Here is a 21770-nt window from a genome sequence, read left to right as displayed (position 1 = left end):
TTATTATAATAATATCAAATTAAATGTTTTTTTCAGTAAGAATGTGTTTTTCTTTCTCTGCCCAAAAAAATCCAATCCAATAAAAGTAGATTCTAATAGGAATGCTTTCCAATTCATTGCGTTGATTGTAATTTTACACGACCATACCAATCGCTGGTTTGGTCGTGTAATTTTCAAATCAGATGTAATTTTCCGTCTTATGTGACGCTCCAGTTATGTGCATCATATAAGACAGAAAATTACACGATTTTTTCGAAGTGTGCGATACTTGAGTGATAGAGACCGCCCAATCGACTGCTTCTCCGACAAAGTATCACATGAGTTTTGAGGGGGTTAGTAGATGGGTATGAGGTCAGGATTCACGAGTGGCAGTGATGTGACCATGAGCATTTTGTTTATCGGTTGAAATTTTTTAAATCTTAGGCAGCCGGCTGCGGAAAGATAGACAATTGATTATTTAAAATGGTTTATTTTTACCGTACGCGTGCCAGCCGAGCAGTAGTGCTATGGGCTGGACTTATCAGTATATTTTTACTGTTTTTACAATTTAGATAACGCGAGCAAATTTCAAAAATAGTAAATAAATGACGCTTTACTCTTCATAAAATCGATAGTTTGATGAGTTTATACTAAAACTGAAAGTTGGAATAAATTTTTACGATCATTTACGACGAAAATTATCGCGAAAAAACCGGACTGTGCGTCCCAAGAAGCACTGCACTTATGAAGGCATTATTCAATTATTATGACCAATCACCCCATGCACACAAACAGCCTAACATAGTCACCCCGGTTTTTAAATAACAATTTTCAGGATTTTTTTTTTGGAAAAACGTTCAAGGAAATTATGTGACCTAGCATAGTCCAAGTTTTAAAATTATAAATGAGATTTTATTACTGGTTGAATAATTTTTGAAAAATAAATTTAAATCCTAATAATGTCACCCTATGCTATTTCACATGCCTGGGTTTAGGAATTGATGGATATTTCAGTTGATTTTGTTTTCTTTAAAATATTAAACATTTTTAAACATCATTGCTGACTCATGAGAAGATTTGATATTAATCCGCGGACCACGACAAATTTTACAAAGCAATTTCAACTCCTTGTAATTTTTGCCCATTGTCAGTCAAATATCACCTATTTGCTTTTTTCGAGGAGCATTTGAAAGCACTTAGAAAATTGATGTTTAAAGTAAGATATTCTATGCTTTTAAAATAACAACTTGACTAATCTCATAAGTGGAGTAAATGTTTAAACGTCTGCACAACTTTTTTGAGCCATGACCCACGTAAATTCACTTAAAAATATATAATATATATAGCATAATACAAGTTTAAAAAATTACCCTTTTAGTGAACAAGCACGAAGAATGTTTTTCGAATTTTTACCTCTATAATAGAATTGTGTACTTTAAAAAATATATTTTTCGGAAAGTTCAGCATGTTTCGCTAATGAATGACCCCTTGGGTATTTGTTGCGGCTCGTGCATTGCTTAATTGTGGGGAATTTTTCAAAATAAGGCAACCAGCCTAATAAGGCCTTTATTTATATAAATGTTTGATATTTAATATTTGAAGAAAAATAAACCGGAAGTGAAGATATGGTGGACATTATGGCAAACTTGGGCAGTTCAACAGCCTTAAAAACATGAAAAAACTTTGTTTTTTAACAGTGCCCAGTGGTCAGACATTGTGCCTGCATGTGATGTGGGGAGAACCAAATGACGGCCGTGCGTTTCACGGCGGCCGAAAGGGGTCAGATCGGTAACCGTAAACAACGAGATCAATCCGCCCGTACGGAGTCGATCGCGAGAGTCTGTGGTGGGCAACAATATCGATCGGGTCCGAGATTCATTGCGGAAAGTATCCGATTTATTTGCTTGTTTTGCACTACTTAGCACCCGGGGGGAAAACTGGAACCCTCTTGTGGTTGGGTTTGATGGGAAGTGAAAACTTTGGATGTAGATCTGGGCAAGTAGGAAAAATGGGAAAATGGAAATTGATTAACTTTCAATTTTTGGTAATTTGGCACCAGATTAGTATCATAGACAAATAATTGTGTCATACTCACCCAAATCTAAGAATCACCCAAATTAAGGGCATCTCCACCTCGAGTAACAAATTGAATATCTAAGTATTATTGAAAAATAGCAAAAGGCCGTTTTGGCATTAACAATAGATCAACGTTGAGGGTAACTGATTGTTTAATTGGTTGTAATTGTTTCATCAACATCAACATCTTATTACCACATTCGATGAAGCTATTTACAAGATTCGCAGAAATCATTATCCACAGTACAAATAACACCCCGATCAAGAGAGTGAAACAGCAAACAAACCGGATGATGCAGAAAGGGCATTACAACCGTAACAGGAACCCACGGACAAGGTTTCGTCTCGCATTTCACTTTCATTTCGAATCAAGTTTTTCCTCGTCGGCGCGACGACGATCGAGTTAGGCCGATCCGATCTTCACTTAACGGTCTTCACCGGCAAGAAGTGGTACCCAAGTACTCGCGATCAAGAGTTGCAACATTACCAACTTCTTGCGTATGGGACGAGACGAGCCCAGAATCAGGTTTTGAACGAAGGTAAAAGCTACGGAACCGGCCGGATTTCCACCTAACGTCGTCGTGCCGAGGTGCCAGGAATGGGAAAAAAGGAAAAGTGATGTGAGAGGAATTCCCTCTTTTGCAAAAAGGTTTGAAGCCAGCTATGGAAGGCCAAGTCTCTCTCTTCAAGGGCTTCGGAAGGGCTTTCTTTGTGCACGATCATGACAAAGGCGGAAAAAGGAAAAGTTTTGCTGCAGGAAATGAGATAGAGTTTTCCGAGTTTGGTTCAGGAAAAGTTGGTACAGGTTTGGAATGTTGATTAACTGTTAAACGAATTAATTTGTTACAATTTTCTACAGACAAACAGATGTGAATCTCTTTTAAAATTCAACAACCAGAAATTTAACGGTCAATTTGAATGATTGAAAACTCACCACGGCGTGCTCATAATGTCAAATTCATTTATATGAGATGTGGTGAATTTGAAATTTCCGTGGTGAGTTTACATTTATTGAAATGATTGACGTATATTTGTCTGTAAGTAGTTAATATCTACCAATCAATAAATGGGCATCGAATCTATCAAATTTTCCAGCAAATCCCACCAAATTTGCACAATTATCCACAGTTTACCAACCCGTTTTTTTTATCAATCTCACCAAAAATCGCCACTTATCTAATCCGTTCTTTCGCACATTTTTTCCTCTCTCTCTTCCGTTTCAGAACCTAATCCGCCACGGAATCCGGAACCTCGGTGGCCCGTGCGCTTCGACGCCTGCCAATAATAGGGGCCATTAGGAACTACCAATTCCGCCAGCATGGTCTGATTGCGCCACCTGGGGAGGCCAGCGCCTACTACTTCTCGTGTGGATGGATGCCCTGGAAACTGTTAGAACTCTGCCAAAGCAGGCCAATTTGGGCGCAGCAGCTGTTGGGATTTAATTGTTGATTGAAAAAAAAAGGTGAAGAAGAAAAACCGCAGTGAAGAAGTGTGCACGTGTTTGCGAGTGGACGCCATTATGACGTCATCGAATGATATTGGGGGTGGGGGAGGAGGAGGAGGAGGGAGAGCCAGTGGCCGTCACCATCACCATCACAGGAGTAGTAACAACAGTAACAATAACATTGTGGGGCGACGCATCAGTAACGTTAGTGTCAACAACTTGAACAACATCAACGGGTATAACCTCAACAATCACAACAACAATAGTCCGCGAACGGACAAGGAGAAAGATTGGGATTTTAAGGTGAGTTTGCTTTATTTCATTTATATTAAAATTATGTGAAAAAATGTACTCAACCGCAGACAAACTAACCTTTTAAAATTCATCTATCAAAAATTTTACGGTTAATTTGATTTGACGGCTAATTGAAACTCACCACGGTAAATTTGAATTCACCACACATTATTTAGAAGCAATTGACAGTTGCTCAAAACTGTTTGCATTCACACTACCTGACATTGCGTGCAGTGCACGCATTCAAAGCTAGATGTCTGTAGTGAGGAGTGATTATTCAATGATTTAGGTCTGTTTGTCTTTATTTTATCTGTCATTTTTTCAAAACAAAACACAGGTATGACACACACCTGTAATGTAAAGAGTTTTAATGTAAAAATGTATTTGAATATTTGTGAACACATTTTTTAAGTCATTTCAAATCATTTCTATTTCTTTCTAGTTTCAACCTAAACAAATATCAAATTATTATTTTTTAACTGTTTGTTTAGCCATTTATTTAAAATGCCCTAAATCGGTAGCTAATAAAGCACCGAAAAAAGTTCACCCTTCATTTCACCCTTTTATTCCGAGCCGGAGATCACTCACTCTTTGAAGCGCTTAGTAGCTCGTTTTAAGCCCATGTTTAAGGGTGGGATTAATAGCTGGAGCTGTATAATTAGCCGTTCAACTGTTTTCTCTCCATCTGAGCACTAGTTATAGGTTATGGTTGATGTTTGTCTAATAACTATCGTTTGGAAGGGCCTGTCGGACATGAGAATTATTATTACCATTTCATTGGGGGTAAATCTATTCACAACCCTTCAGTTTTAAAGTTGTTTTATTGTCGAGATTAGATGCAGCAGGTTGCACGTCAATTTAAATGCATAAATATAACAACTACTAACAAGTTAAGGGAACTATTACTGAACATCAATGGAGTTGATTGTTCAAACAATTCAGGTGAAAATAGCAGTTTCAATCCACCTAACAGTTATTGAACAATGCAGTACAGAGAAATCGACATTAAATGTCAAACTTACATGTGTCGAAAAATGCAAAAAGTTAAGCATAACTTTGACAGATGTTTGCTACTGAAAAGTGTTGCCAAATTTGTTAAAAAATCTATACTTTTCATCATAACAAAAAAAGAATAACAATGGGACTTAATGAAGGCGCAAAATCAGTAGCCATAATTATAGCAACTTATGTTTTTGCTGTACTTTATATATTTTTCTCCAGCCAATGCCGCGCTGCCGCGCATTGGCCGTCTATTAGGGCCGTTTTTCTATCATCTGGCTTCACCTGCACAGATCAGATGATGATGATGAGGAGGACGTTGATGATGGTATGATTTATGAGAAATTGCTGACGAAAGTCTGGCTAGCAGGCTAATTTATCATAATTGGAGCTACTGGCGAGAAGAAGGAGGTTACGTGCCGCTAATTTGTTTTACGTTTTGGACTATTACCTAAGCCGGTTTATGGTACCTTTTTTTGTTTACTTTTCCGAACGGTTCCTTGTTGGCGATCAATCAAGTAGGCTACCGTGCTTTTTTTACAATACAAATCGACGCCATTATGGCGGCGGCGCCGCCAAGATGGCCGAAAACGCAAAACAATGGTCGTTGCCGACCATCTGTCAACTGTCACTTTGTTGTGGCATTATGGTGGAAGCTGCGCGCAGCTTCCGTGGACGGTTTGACTTGTTGGAATGAAGAAGAAAAAAAAGTTACAGTAATTTGCTTCCTCTCCAAATCTGCAATCATCTTTCTGCGGTTGCTGCGATTTTGCTTCATCAAACACTCTCCGCCGGCTTTGACACTGCACTGTGTGCGACGGAATCGCATGACTTGCTCTGTTGGTATCCGGAGTTCACAAGAAGGGATTAGAAAGTTGTACTGGCTGTGCAATTTGCTAGTACCACAGCATTAGAGTGGCAGTAAGGTGTACCAGAAGGTCAAACAGCAAATCGTGCAAATGTTCTGCGTTGATTGAGCGTTGCACCACAGCTCGATCTGGTGTGCCATAATGGCGATACGCTGTCAAACGCATGCCATAATGGCAGATGCCTATTTTGACAGTTCGAATTATGGCGAATTAACCTCATTTCAAGCTTCCAAAAACTTAGAGGTAGGTCATGGTTCAGCTATCTCCACTAATCTTAACCTAACCTAATTTGCTCGTTCAACTCCCCGGGATACACCTGCCTGATGTCTAGACTTGACCACACCAATTTTGACCAAATCAAGGGGGTTTTCCCTCTCGTCCGCTAATTCCAATCTCAGCGTGAGAAACGTCAGCTGCGATAGCTGGCTGGCTGGCGAGTTAATGTTGATCATTTTTACAGTTTTAAGCCGATGTTTATACAAAAAACCCGCATGCACATCAACGGAGCGTTTGGGCGATTCACGGCGATCATGGTCTTTATCGAATTTCGCACGGTGCGAACAATACCGGGACCGGCCTCCCGAAATGAAGTGAGCACATGCGCACGCATAAACGGTATTCCATTGGCCCAGTGCCCCTGAATCTGCGTGTGGTGGTGCACCCGCTTCAATCAGCTTGATGGAGGGCGAGTTATCAGGGATTGTTTTGAGAGAAGCGTGACTTAAGTTGTCTTAATTTTGATGACAGTATATAAAAAGTTAAATTAAAATTGCTGAAATAAAGCACGGCAAAGAATTAAAATTTAGAAAAGGGCGTTTTTAAAGTGTTTTTTTATCTTGATGTTTCAACTGACAATAATAGAGGTGGGCAAAATCGCTTTTTCATTTTGGTTCACTCGAGCGGCTCTTTCGCTCTTTTAAAAAAATTTGATGAAAATGCTATTTTAAAGAATGGTGTGATTGTGAAGTTTTTTTTTATTGGGCTTTTATAAATTATTTAAAAAAAAAACTCAAAACGAGAAGATGCGTTTGAAATCCATAAATCTTAGCGGTCTCTATATCTAGATTTCTACTTGAACCTAAACGTTCGAATAATTGAATGGCACCCAAACTTAAATCTAGGATTTTGGAAAAAAAATAACAGTCTGGACCCGAAGCCTGATTTTTCTGTTGCATTCCATATAAACTGTAACGGGAACTGCAGGCACCGGGTCCTGACTATTAATTTTACAAAATTGCTTTTATTCCGGCAAAAATTGAACAAATGCTGATGTTTTATTTTTAGAAAATACTTTGCGAACTCTTTTCTACATTGTGATTTAAACGATAAAGAATTTAAATGCTAAAGTTTATTCGGGCATGAGGATATGATTTTTTTTAAACTTGCAGGTGAAGTTCATATATTGGCATCAATGCTATTTAGAAAGTTGCAATAGGCACCCCAACGATATAAGACGATTTAGCTCTCAAAATGTTGGGAAATAGCCCCTCTTTACTTTAAAAGCATAGAAAAATCCACGAAATCGGCCGATTTCGACCATTTTTATTTTTTGTATTTTTTTATTTGGCTCAAACTTTGTTGAGGTCTTCCCTACGACCAAAGAAGCTTTTTTGTGTCATTGGTTCACCCATAAAAAATTGTAGGTATTGCTGACGAATATTCAGAAAAAAGGTACACGGAAGAATGCCGTTTTTTTTCAATAACTTTTTTTAACAAAAACTAAATTTCCCAAAATACGTATTTTTTATTTTTTATATTTTTTGATATGTTTTAGGGGACGAAAACCCGCAAATTGAAATTTCAAACAATTTTTTTTGACCTGATTTTTTAATGTAAAATTCGATTTTTAAAAATAGTGACCATGAGATACCATTTCTGAAAATATTTTTTATAGTTTAGAAAATTTGCTATAAAGTTTTCCAGAAGACTTTGAAGATTGGACATCTGGTTGCTGAGATACAGCAGCCTAAGAAAAAGATACAGGAAAATTGAAGTTTTTTAAGTCTCACCCAAACAACCCTACATTTTCTATTGTCGATATCTCAGCAACTAAAAGTCCGATTTTCAATGTTAAATTATGAAAAATTCGTGAAATTTTCCGATCTCTTCGAAAACAATATTTTATTTTTTTAAGCAAGACTAATATATCAAAAAGGCGTAATATTGAATGTTTGGCCTTTTTTAATGCAAGTCTTGAATCATTTTTTAAAATATTGTTTTTGAAAAGATCGGAAAATTTCACGAATGTTACATATTTTGAAATCGGACCATTAGTTGCTGAGATATCGACAATAGAAAATGGAGGGTTTTGGTTCAAAAGATTGCTGAAGACAAAAAGTTTGCTGAAGACATCAACTCAAATGCTGTGAAATGTTGGTCAAATGACTCCATTTTCTATGATCGACCTGCAAAATCGTATGGAAAAACAAATGATTTAGACTGTCTTCTTTGACACATAAAAAATATGGGCAAAGTTTTATGAAAAAAAGATTTGGTGAAGACTCAATAAGGACATTACAGATTGTATATAAAGTTTTAGTCCCTGGCTCTGGTTTGTAGTCAAAAGACAACAAACGAAGATGCACTGTTTGTTTACAAGTCGAATTATGGCTTTTGGCCAATTCCTACGGCGACTAAGTCTATGTCTACATTCAAAGTCAACTTCGAGCCTACTTGCCGTGCAACCTAGTCCAATTCACTACGCCTACTTTGATTCGTCGCCCGTGAACTTTTCAAAGCACTCGATCGCGATTGAATCCAACAGTAACGTTACGCACACACACACGCTTCCACCTCGTCATTATCCCGTAAATTATCGCATTAGCGAATCAAACCCCGATCGCATTCGCAGCACTATTTTGCGTGCACAGTGTTTGTGCGTTTTTGTGTGTCACGGTGGCATTAATTTTCACGGACATGGTCATCACACACAAATACACGCACACACATAAATCGCGGCGCTCCATTTTGAATCATTTTTTGTTTGTGCATTAATTACACGTTCAAAAGAAACACGCACATTTGCGTACAATTTCCTTTTTTGTTTATCCATGTTCCTGATCTAGTTTTCTTTTCCTTATTATTCAAATACATAACATAGATCAAAAACAATACTCACTGTGTTAAATGGAGGTGAATCGATCGAGTTACACCAGAACAACACCAATAAGCGTAACACAAGCAAGCTACTTTGATCGATTTATGGTCACGACGTGCTCGTTTAGGTGCATACTTCTTCCACTACAAAAAAGCAAAACATAAAAAAATAGAGTTTCAAAATTTGATCTAAAATCAGATCGTGTTCGCGCAACACACAAAAACAAAACCCAAATTAGCAAGGGTTGAATAATCGATTGTTTCTCCGCGCGCCGGTAGTTTGTAAGGTTGTCCATCACCTGATCATTTCTGAGCTGTTTGTTTTTTGGCCAATTTTCGGGCCCAGCTGGCGGAACAAATTTCACGTCGGCCCGGCAAGCTTGAGTTGTAAAGTTGGGCCGGACCAGCCGTTAATTAGATAACCCAGTGCCGAGGACGACGATGGCTGTGACGACCTGTTGAACTAATCACACTTGACGGAGTGGGTTTTGCCTATATCGTCGGCTTAACTTTGTTTTGAATGAGGAGTTGTAAAGACGAGTTGTTACGAAATTTTGTGCAAGAAAATAATGCAGGCATTTGCTTGAAGTTTAGACAGTGATTTTTGAAGAGGATTTAACTGCCCATGTTCGCACGTACACTAATTTTTGGGGCAAATTTTCCTTGCTCACTCAGCTTGTCGTTTTTTGCATATGGGACATTTATGCGAAAAGAAGTAGTTAGGGTTATTAATAGTATCTATATAACAATTATATTTTAATACCTTTAAGTATAGAAAAAAAATTGAATTCAAGAAAACCAAAAAGAAAAATAGAATCATTTGCTCTACAACTAGATTGTCAATCAGCTAAAATTATCTTATTTTAATGAATATTCTTGTGAGTAAAAAAAACAATTCAGGTTGCAAATTATATTTTTTTATTTTTTTTCTATTGATATTTCAGCAATTCCACTTGCAAAGAACATAAACCGAAATCTCCGATCGGGCTCAACATTTTACTGGGGGTTTCTTAGCCAAAATGATTAGACCCGTATTTTTTTGTTTGGCCGTTGGGTGACCTCAACGTGCAAGATGAGGATATTTTCGTAAATTTTAGAAAAAACCACTTTTTCCAAAAAAATATAACTCCGTGCCATTCCAACCGATTTTAGCTGTCTTAGACGCAAATGAAAGGTGATTAGTTTGCCTTTCAAGGAAAAATAATTTGAGATGAGAAAAAACCAGCCAAACATTTGAAAAAGTCGAATGAAAACTTAAAATGGAGTTTTGATCGTGTCTGGACCGAAAAGCCAATGTCTGACAATATTTTTATCGCATTTATCGGAAAATTTCGCAAAACATTTAAAAAAAATTGGAGCTGTTGACCAGTACTTTCAAGAGATATGATTTTTTTTTAAATAAAGACTGTTTTTTTTAGTTTTGCAAATTTGTTTTTGTTTCATACAGGACTGTTAAAGTATTTTTTTTGGTTTTTGGCTGATCATATTTTTGATTTTTGTTTGTCTTCTTTTTCTTATTTTTGGGTTGTTTATTGGTTTGTTGTTGATTGCTTTGAATCTTTATGCTATTTTCGTTTTCATAAATTTGTTTATTTTATTTTCATATTTTGATCATTTGTTGCATTTTTTTCGAACTTATGACATTTTGTTGTTGTTTTATTTATTTATTAATTTTATTTTGCTTTTGTTGGTACATATTAGCCTATTTTTAAGCTTTTTTAACCTTTTAGGTCATCTTTAATTTCCATTGTTTGGTTAGTAGAGTTTCGTTTTTCTTTCACATTTTATTTTTATAATACATCCTTTGTTTTTTTTACGATTTTCTTCATATGTTTATACTAATTTATGTATTAACCCTCTTTTTTAAACCATTGATTAAAATATTTTGAGTTTTACTTTGAGTTCATGTGTGTTTTTCGTCAACTATTTGTTTCCATTTATTGTTTTTTTGTTATTTAATTACAACAAATTGTAAAAAATACTGCAAAAATATTTTTTAAAAAAAATTACTTAATCCACATTTAGGTGGTTGGTGTCCTCACATTACATCGTCTCTTGTGTACTATCTTGTTACACGTCCTATATTTTTACAAAAGACTTGTCAGAAAATCGCACACTAGCGATAACATTTAGCCAAAACAGCACCATTCATTCTAAAAATGTAAAATTATTTAAGCTTCATTACTCATATCAAAAGAGGATTGTCAGAACTTCGATCTTTTGGGAATCTAAAAATACTAATTGGAAGAACTGGGCACATGGATCGCTACATTAACATACCTGTCAAAAAAGGTAAAAATATTTAAATGCTCATAACTTTTGATAGGGTTATCAGATTTTCGAGTTTTAAGCTCATTTGAAAGGTCTTTCAATTATCTAACTAACGACGTATATTGGACACCGACATCATTTTCATCGAAATATCTGAGATCCTGCCTCTCTAAAGTGTATAAAAAACACTTTAGTGCTAATTACTTTTGATATGGTTATCAGATCTTTGATGTTTTAGGCCTTTCAAGGTCTTTCAATTATTCAACTGAATATGGGTCGCATGATGGACCCGGACATCTTTTTCATGGAAATATCTGAGATCTGACCTCTAAAAAGTGTATAAATAACACATTAGTGCTCATAACTTTTGAAAGGGTTTTCAGATCTTCGGTGTTATAGGTTCATTTGAAAGATCTTTTAATTATTCAACTAACAACGGGTCGCATGATGTATCTAACAAATTTTGTACTAACATATTTTTTGGTGCACGGACATACAGACACTCACACGCACAGACATTTGCTCAGAACTTGATTCTGAGTCGATAGATGTACGCGAAGGTGGGTCTATGAGGTCGAATCAAGAAGTTCATTTTTCCAGTGATTTTATAACCTTTCCTCAGTAAGGTGAGGAAGGCAAAAACTAAAAGGGAAAAGTGATGATTGGAGGTGCTAGAATAACCCAAATACCATCAGAATCAAACATAAATTGAACAACATAAAAATTAATAAAAACATAGACATAAATAAAAATACTAAACAACATAAACAAAAATGGAATACTAAAAATTAAACAAGAAAAACATAAAACAAGAGAAGTAAAGTCTTTCGTAGAACAAAAGTTGCTCAAAATGGCCAAGGTTCGAAATATTAATGTTTGATATAAAATAAATTTAATTTTTCATTTGCTCTTAGTATTGTTTTTTGTTTTTGTGTTTGGAAGCTTTCTTTCACTGTTTTGTTTCATTTGGTGTATTTTATTCTTGCACACTTAGATTTTTTTTACCGAATTCGAATTCGATAGTTAAAAAATCGATAAACCATCTGTCAAAATGAACAACATTTTACCGAATTGTGGTTGTACGATGAACAATAATGAACTTCATTACCGAATTTCGGTATTTTTTACCGAAATCGGTAGTTTTCAGTTTACCGATCTGTTCAGCAGTTCAAAATTTGATAAACTTTACCGATTTCGGTAAAAAAAATCTAAGTGTGTGCATTAAACAAAAACACGCAAATTCAAACATGTTTACAAAAGCCATAACTCAGGACTCAGTTAAATCGTTTGATTAAAACTCAATTAAATACAATCAAACACCCAGCAAATCTAAGCATTAAACAAAAACAAAAGGCGATTGTTCCAAAATATTACCACGAGATTGCTGCCGTTTATGCCCAACCAACACTTCCCGGTGAGCTAATAAAATATGCAAATACACACGCACACTTTCACTTTAAATCTTTGATCAGCTCAAAACCGCAAAAGACTTAAATGAATGTTTTTTTCTTCTCCTCTCTCTCACGCCAGTCTTAATTTCGCGCAGAAACAGTTCATTTGCGCACCGGTTTTTTTCTTCGTTCGCCTTGTTGAAGGTCGTTTCAGTGTGAAAATGAGCACCCAAAGCGGAATAATGAGAAATTGAAAAAGAGTAAAAAGCACCCCGACAAAAAACAGCAAAGTAACGTACTCCATTAGCTGGGAGAGCCGGCCAAAAGAAATTAAAAATTAATAAATTATGAAAATTAGACAGAAATGAACACAAAACAAAAAGAGAAGAGATAAATGAACGGAACATAAAGGAAAGAAAGAGAGTGAGAAAAACATCTTATTTTCAGTTTGGAAATTTCTCCTCCGCCACCGCAATTTATTTGAGACAAACGGAACCGATCGTTTTCCAATTTATTATTGCTTGTTTGGGTAATTTGTCAATTTTCGACACATTACATAAAACAATTTAAAAGTAAATTTTCTCAAACGCTACAGTAATTTGCATGCATTACACAATCCACCAACAATTGTCAAATTGCCCCTTTTCCAAATTAGTTCCTGCAGCCGACAAAAGTATGTCCCATCGAAATCGAATCGCAGTTAGGTTCAAGCCGGCACTAATTTGAATAACAAAACAAACGGCCCCCGAAAATGGTGCACGTGGACTGTGCATATGTTACGTAACCGTTGCCCAGCTGCTTCTTTTTTCGGACTTTCTGGCTCTGGAAACAAAAGTGTGGGGATGTGGTCATCGATTTGTCAAAAGAAGAGAGAGAAAAAAAAAGTTGATGGTCGAATTTTGGGACCGGTTGGACGCGATATTCCGATTCATTTTTTGTTAAAGATGCTCTATTGTGTCATAAATGGTGGCAAAAGTTGTCTTTCCAGACAGAAAGACTTTCCCTTTTTTGGAGTGCTAGAAATGGCAATACAAATGTGCCCTCGGGTGTGTGTTAGCAATTAAGTTGTCTCTAGTGACACACATTTTTGGAAACACGTTTTTAATAGTTGAGCTTTGTGGAATTTGGCATGCATTTTACTTTTTGAAACAGTTTATAAAAGATTTACTTGCCTTGTGAGGAATAAAAAAATAAAACCAACATTCAAACATACTTAACGATGAATTACATTTGTTTGAAAATTTTAACCATTTCAAATATTTTTTTGATAACGTGACGGAAGGGTGGTATGACCCCTTTAATTTTTAACATAAAAAATACGTGTTTTTCAATAATTTGCAGCCTGAAATGGTAATGAGATGGAATTTTGGTGTCAAAGGGATTTTTATGTAAAATTTGGTTTGATGTCATTCTCGACATTCCAAAAAAACATATGTTTAGGCGCCCCCTCCAAAATTAGTCTGAAAAATCAGGGGGCAAAAAAAAAATCCGAATAACTTCAAAATTTCCATGAAAATAGAAGTCTAATCAACTGAAAACAATCTAAAATGCATTTTTCAGCATTGATAATCATATTAAGCATGTTTAGGCATGTTTGAAAATGTTTTGAATTTTTATGAAATTCGAATATACAACACCGCAAAAATCTTATTTTTCGTAAAAAAAAATCGTCAATATTTAAATATTTTGGAAACTGATGATGGCAGAGCAACTGGACAGGTGTATAATGCATTTTAAAACACTTTTTTCGTTAAAATGTTGAAACCATCGTAATTTCAATTTTTTTACCTTTTTTATTATTTTTTTAAAAGACTCATTTTGTGATTATCCGAGGATCAAGATGCACTGCCAATTTATGACCAAAATTTAAGTTTTTGGTTTTATGTTTGCTTTGTGATTTATGTCGATATCTGTTAACCCTCTACAACCCAATCCCGCCTTTAGACGGGCTTCGATTTAAAAAATCGCCAAAAATCCATTTTTCAACCAATTTTTGATCTTTAAAAAGCATTGGAAAGAAGAACTCTTAAAATTTTAGAAAATGTATGGGTTGGAAGTTTTACTTGTTTTATGTGACTTTGCCAATGTTTTCAAAAATGTCATTTTAAGGCCTCTACGCATTTATTTACAATTTAAATCATAATGGTGCCATTTTATAGCAGAAAATGTGAAAATCTAGCAAAAAAATGAAAAAGTGGCTATTAAAACATGACAAAATTAGATAGGCAAAATGTAATGATAGGAGGTGGTAGAATAGGTCAAATACTACCAAAAACAAACATAAACTAAACAAGATAAATGCAAATTAAAATACTAAAAATGAAACAAGAAAACCATAAAACAAGAGAAGTAAAGTTTTTCGTAGAACAAAAGTTGCTCAAAATGACCTCCTGAACACGGGAAAAATAAAAATTTTGGGCGGTAGAGGGTTAAGAAAATTTCTCCATTCTACGAAATTAAAAAAAATTGCTCAATTTCAATTTATCAATCGAACTCAATTTATCAATCGAACCATGCTTCTCCATCGAATAGAGTTCGCAATACATTTTTCTGGAGACGCATGGTGCTTTATTTAACGTGATGATATGATTTTCTTTGAAAATGATTGACGGCTTCGCCTTTAAAAATAGCTAGAAAAACTAACTTAATCCACCTATGTGGTTGATGCCTTCCTCACTTTTTACCAACAATGGGTAATATGAGAGGTTTGGGCACATACTTCAGCTATTTTTTTAGATCCAGAAAAATAAGTTCACAGCCCAAGTAACATTTTTTTCCAGGAGTTCTACAAGAGCTCTTCAAGATAGCTACAGCATAGCAGTTTGGACCACGGTAGGATAAAATTCTCTTCAAAACTTCTTCAGGAGTTTGGAAGAGTACTTGAAGAGAATTTTATCCTATGCTGTAGCTATCTTGAAGAGCTCTTGTAGAACTCCTGGAAAAAAATGTTACTTGGGAGATATAACTTAAGTGGTAATAACTCGATACAGGGTTGCTAGTTCTTTAATGTTTTGGAATCGTTGGAAAGTTCTTTTGATTACATAACCAACGATGGGTTGGTTGATGGATCCGGACATCGTTTACATACAATTAAGTGAGATCCGGCATAAAAAGTACATAAATATCTGTTAAGTGGTCATAACTCGAGACAGGGTTGCCAGATTTTTAATAATGTAGTCTCGTTGGAAAGGTTTTTCGATTACCTAACCAACGATGGGTCGGATGATGGATCTTGACATCGTTTACGTACATTTAAGTGAGATCCGGCTTCAAAAAATTACATAAATGTCACTTAAGTGGTCATAACTCGAGACAGGGTTGCCAGATCTTCAATATTGTCGACTTTTTGGAAAGGTCTTTCAAATACCTAACCAACGATGTGTCGGATGATGGATCCGGACATCGTTTACATGCATATAAATGAGATCCGGATATATGTAAAAACACATTTTTATACATAACTTTTGAACTAGTCATCAAAACTTCAAACAATTCAATAGCGATGTATGGGACCCTAAACCAAGGCGAATGCAACTGGTTTGGTCAAAATCGGTTCAGCCAGTGCTGAGAAAACTCAGTGAGAATTTTGGTCACAAACATACATACACACACACATACACACACACAGACATTTGTTCAGTTTTCAATTCTGAGTCGATATGTATACATGAAGGTGGGTCTTTGAGCTTTTAATAAAAAGTTCATTTTTAGAGCAGGATTATAGCCTTACCTCAGTGAGGAAGGCAAAAAGTATTAATAATTGTTTGCTTATCAATCAGACCAAACCAAATTTATTATCACGTTCCTTTTTTTTCGAAAAGTTCGAACAATTTCACGAATGTTTCATTTTTTAACATTGACAATCGGACCATTACTTGCTGAGATATCGACAATAGAAATTGGAGGAGTGTTTGGGTGAGACTAAAAAATCTTCAAAATTGACCGATTCTTAGCGAAGCTACACCAAAATGTCACATTTTTCAATTTTCTATGTGATTTTTTGTATGAAAGATTTAATTTTTATTATGATTCAATAATTGCAATGTGCTTTAAATGCGTTTTCTTACCTTAAAAGTCAAGAATATTGACCAAATGTGATCTGCAAGCCATTGAACGGGAGAGGAGTTTTTTCATAAAGCTGCTCCTTTCGTTGTCCCGTCACGAAAAGAAATGGCTGGCAAAAACTCAAATTTCAATCAAAACGTTCAGTTCAAGGAGCAAAAGATTCGTTTTTTTAATTTGTGATAATGTGTAGAAGAGCAAAAGTTTCTAAAAATCTAACTTGCAAAACTGTAGCAATTTTTGTAGTGTGCCTTTTAAAAGTTCAGTTTTACGATGTTGTCCCGTCACGCTACATTTTTTTTTCAGGGGAAGCAGAGGTACTATATGGTTCATTCTGCATGATATTTCTTTGTAGGAAAATCAATTATCTTTCCAAATATGTAATAACATTGGGGGGTTTCTTCTTTTATTTTGCCACTACAGGCGAAACGCTGAAAAAACATGGGATTTTTTTGAAAAGGAGCCGAAGAATCGGTCAATTTTCCTCTTTCTTTTTTTTAAGCCGCTGTATCTCAGCAACCAGAGGTCTAATCTGTAATGTCTCTTAGACAATGGACACTAGTTAAAAAATAAAACCGCTCTTTATATAGTTTATAAGTTAGTTTTAATGTATCCCTTTTCCCTTTTGTACATGTAGGACCTCCTACATTTGAAATCACTGAATAGCGAAAGCTACAATATTTCATGAATAAATGAAAGTTGCTAGTATTTAAAATTGAGGTGAAAAGTCATCGATTGTGATTGGACACTCAATAATATTTTAACTGAATGAATGTACATGGAAAAGAAAATCTAAATTAAAAAAAAACTGAATTTTTGGGACAAAATTTATCTTTGAATGGCTATATTTTGAAAACGATGCACTTAATCGAAAAATTGTAAAGTACTTTTCGATTGCAAACTCGACTTTACATTAAAAGAAATAAGTCAAAAAAAATTAAGTATAAAATTTTGCTAAAATCGCTATTTAAAAAATCATAACTCGTCGGCAAAATTTTGGTCCATACTTCTGAATGGCTTAACGGGGTTTTGTCCCCTAAAATCTAAAAAAAAATAAACAAAATACGAATTTTGAGAAATTGAATTTTAGCGAAAAAAAAGTTAATAAAAAAATATGTTTTTGCGTGTTCCTATTTTTTTCTAAACAGTCCTCATCAGTTTTGCCGAAGATACCAAATCAATAAAAAAAAATCCTTGAAAAGTTACAGATTTTCGAATATTTACGTACCATTTTTGTATGAACAGCTGCCAAAATTGTATGAAGATTTGTATGGATCAACCAATGACACAAAATGGCTTCATTTTCAGTTTTATTTAAATTTTGAAATGTTTTTATAGTTAATTAACTCTAGTTATGAATACATTGATGAATTTCAATGAGTTTCCACAGCCAGCTGCCTAAGATTGAATCATTTATGCAAAACTCAACACCAAATAACCGGGTGGTCTCTCATGCTCATGCTCATTGATGAATTTGATTTGTTAATGCTCTTAAAATGTCATTTTTTCTGTGAAAATGAGTTTCCCTTCTGGAATCGATTGCTTAGTAAAGGGAAGGTAGTGTATCGTGACAAACTGGACCTTATCACGACACCTTAGGGAGGCGACCTATGGAATGTTTAACATTAACCTTAACATGTTAACATTAAGTTGAGAATGAAACTGCCACTGAATCCGCTTTGTTAATGCCGGCCCCGATACTCTTCAAGTGTTCCCCTCAGGAACTGGAAAAGATTTACTTTTTTTTAAGTTTAACGCTAAGAACAGTAAACATTAGTTTATACGCTATAAGGTTTAAGTGTTATTGAAATAGAAATTAAAAATATCTTCAGCTTTTTCCGTCGAACAATTTCATAAGTAAATTCAATATTTTCTGCGTTAAGCTACAAAATTGGGTTTGGTGGCAACAAACATTTTACATTTTTTGAACAAAATTTATATATATTATTTTAAATTTTGATCTCATTTTAAACTTATTAGTTATTCAACCTCAAATCTTTATATTTTTTTTAAACTTAATAAACTTGGTTGAACAAACATTTAATTGTTTTTTTTTTTCAAATAATTAACTAAAGGTTACCCCACTAAGGTTGAAATTTGTAAGAAACACTGTTAGTGATATCAGCGTATGCTATTGCAATTGACAGAAACGATTACTATCAGTAGCATGGCCAGGCTCTGACAGAAGAAGGGGGGGTGGCAATAATATGGTACTTGTGAATGACCCCTTTACAAATCTTGAATAAATTTCTAGGAATATTTGTCTACGTTCTCTTTCAAAAGTATTACTTTATATACATTTAGATTTTCAACCCTTTATTCCCAACCATCAATTTCTAGTAAAATCATAACATATACATGGCGAAATCCAGTCTGCAATCCGCTTAAATCACCGTATCTAAGCGAAGCGAAGTGATTTAGATTTTCAACCGAACTCAATAAACCACAAAAAATAGTTTGGTAAACAATCTGTCAAAATTAACTAAATTTTACTGAAAACTGGTTGTAAGGTGAACAATAATGAGCTTTACTACCGAATTCGGTAGTTTACAGTTGACAGTAATTTTTTTTGAATTTAATAATGCACCATTTAAAAAAATAAATCTAAACGTATCGACGATGCGCTCAAAATTCCATCACCCTCAACCGCATTCCACTCACCTAGTAAATTCATGGAACACTTTCAACGCGCTGCTATTCAACGCTTGATCGCCGCACGTGGGAAATCTCTCCTCGAACGGAGCTTGGACGAGAGAGGGTCATTGTCCACCACAGCTGGCGCTCAATATTGTTGGGGCTCAATAATAGATACTTGAACTAAACCGCACACTGTGCTTTACGACTCCGCGTCTAAACGCATGATTGACCACGTGCGATTTTCACCCGCTTAAACCATCGAACTAACAATCTCGGCGCTTTGAACTGAATGGGGTGGGTACAATATTGGACAGAAATCTCTTCGCGCTTTCGAAATTTTTGTTAAAAGTTGTTTTTGATTAAGTTTGTATCCAAAATTACTGTAAATTTAGGAAATCATGAGTTAACAATATGTTATGTTTCTAATAAATAGAAATTATTAATATAATATTCCAAGCATTATAAATATTTTCGCAATGTCGACCAATAATTCCAGACAGAAAATCAAATGCGTGCCTCTGCTATAAATAGTTTTCATGGAATTAGCTTTTTCTCCATTGTGTGTGTGTGTGTGTGCAACCAACCAAACGGGACCACGCGGTCACTTCTTACAAATTGAGTTGTTTCCATGTATTTTTAGATCTACATTCTATACATGCAAATAACTCGCATAGGAATTTGGAAGGTGTTAGCTCTGCCGAGCTTCGGTGACCCATTTCTACGCTGGCTAGCCGAGCGCGAGGTACTTCAGCTTTATCGACAAGCCCCGCCCTGAAGAACGTTTGCACCAATCGGGTTCAAACGTTATTTAGAACTTCCGAACCCTTGTCAAATGGACAAGGACCCAGCGCGTATATATTTGATAGTAACAGTATTCTTAATTCCATTTATAGCTCACCAAGCCGTGATGGCCTAGTGGTTAGCATTTTTGCTTACCAATCCAAAGGACGGGGGATCGAACCCCGACTCGAGCGAGTTTGATTTTTCGTTCATGTTCAGAGTTTCATGATTTATAATTCCTATACTTTCTCGTTGGGAGCAGATGGGAATCGAACCCAGGACCATTCGCTTACAAAGCGAACACCGTGACCAGTCAGCCACGGCCGCTCCTATGGAATAAGCTTTTTCTCCATTCACCTCTAAATGTTTTGCCGCCTCTGTTCGAAAATTCACTGGCGCGTAAAATGTAGGTGAAATTATTGAGACGACCACACCGCACAAATGGTAAGGGACGGAACTAGTCTGTGGCTGTGCTGGTGGTCATCACGTTATGTTATCTAGGTCCAAGGAAAATTGTGTTAGTTTCTTTTCTTTTTTATTGCTCAATTTTCTCCTTACTTGAAGAGATTACAAATTAAATAAACTTATTTTAATGAAAATTCTAATGGTTGCTTATTAATATCATTTTTTTCTCTCCCATTTCCAGAAAAGTTCCAAATATCCCGAATCCGACGACAACGACTCCCTCCCGCCGCCCCCTCCCCCCGAGGACGACCCCTACTTTGACGATCTGTCCCCACCGCCGGGCCTTAACCACCTCAACCACCTGAACCACCTGGACACCCTGCCCCAAACGACAACGATCCCTACCGGAACGACGGCGACGGGGTTGAGTCCGGAAAAGTCCCGCAAACAGCACCGGTCCAGTTCGGACGCCAAGCACCACCACCGGAATGGCGGCAACGGATTGCACCATAAAGGTTCCAACGGAGGGGCGCATCATCATCATCACCACCACCATCACCATCGGCACTCGAAGAGCAGCCGGGCGGATTCGGTGCTGTCGAGTGATTCGGACATCCGGTTCACGCGGCGGAAGTTGGGCGACAATCAAAAGTGTGGCTGTGCGTTGATTGCGGGCTTTTTGCTGATTCTGCTGTTTGCGGGGGTGATCGTCTATGTGGGGTGTAAGTAGTTTGTTTGATTTTTTTATGTCCCTACCGATCAGTTTAATTTTACTGACCATTCTGATCATGATAAATCTTGATTTTTTTTCGTATTTTCTCAATATTATCAATATCAATCAATCAATCAATATTAATAAAACGTTACTTAATCCACCCTCAGGTGGTTGGTGCCTTCCTCTCATTTAAAGGGTAATGCTTTCCAAAATAGACAGGCTCGTGGGAAGGTATTTTAATTAACTATCCAACGACAGGTCGCATGATAGATCCAGACATCGTTTTCATCAAAATATCTGAGATCCGGCCTCCAAAAAGTGCATAAATAACACTTAAGTGCTTATAACTTTTGATAGGGTTTTCAGATCTTCAATGTATTGGTCGCGTTGGAAAGGTCTTTTAAATACCTTTCTAAAAATGTATAATATGCTGGATTTCCTTACAAAAACCACCCTTTTTACAATCTTCCGGACTTTTGTTAAAATCGTTTTTTTAGCATAACTTTTGAAGTACTTAACTAAACTTCATAATTTTTAATAGCGACTTATGGGACCCCAAGACGGATCGAATGACGCCAAAACGGACAAAATCGGTTCACCCAATGTCGAGATAATCAAGTGACAATTTTTTGATCAACATCCCACCACACACACAGACATTTGCTCAGAATTCGATTCTGAGTCGATAGGTATACATGAAGGTGGGTCTAGGAGGTCTAATTGAGAAGTTCAGTTTTCGAGTGATGTTATAG

General features: G+C 35.9%; 1 protein-coding gene across 1 annotated transcript in view; it reads left to right on the top strand.

Moving 5' to 3' along the window:
• The window catches only part of LOC120412520 (uncharacterized), a 105978-nt gene that overhangs the window by 72682 nt on the left and 11526 nt on the right, over nucleotides 1-21770 (top strand). Inside the window, exons 2-3 of the mRNA XM_039573018.2 lie at nucleotides 3279-3802; nucleotides 20545-21025. Coding sequence (XP_039428952.1) covers nucleotides 3575-3802; nucleotides 20545-21025 — 709 coding nt within the window. The 5' untranslated portion in view covers nucleotides 3279-3574. The remainder of the gene's footprint in view (nucleotides 1-3278; nucleotides 3803-20544; nucleotides 21026-21770) is intronic.

The sequence above is a fragment of the Culex pipiens genome, chromosome 1 (assembly GCF_016801865.2).
Source record: "Culex pipiens pallens isolate TS chromosome 1, TS_CPP_V2, whole genome shotgun sequence".
NCBI classification, from domain to species: Eukaryota; Metazoa; Arthropoda; class Insecta; order Diptera; family Culicidae; genus Culex; species Culex pipiens.
This window is presented reverse-complemented; position numbering and strand designations above follow the sequence as displayed.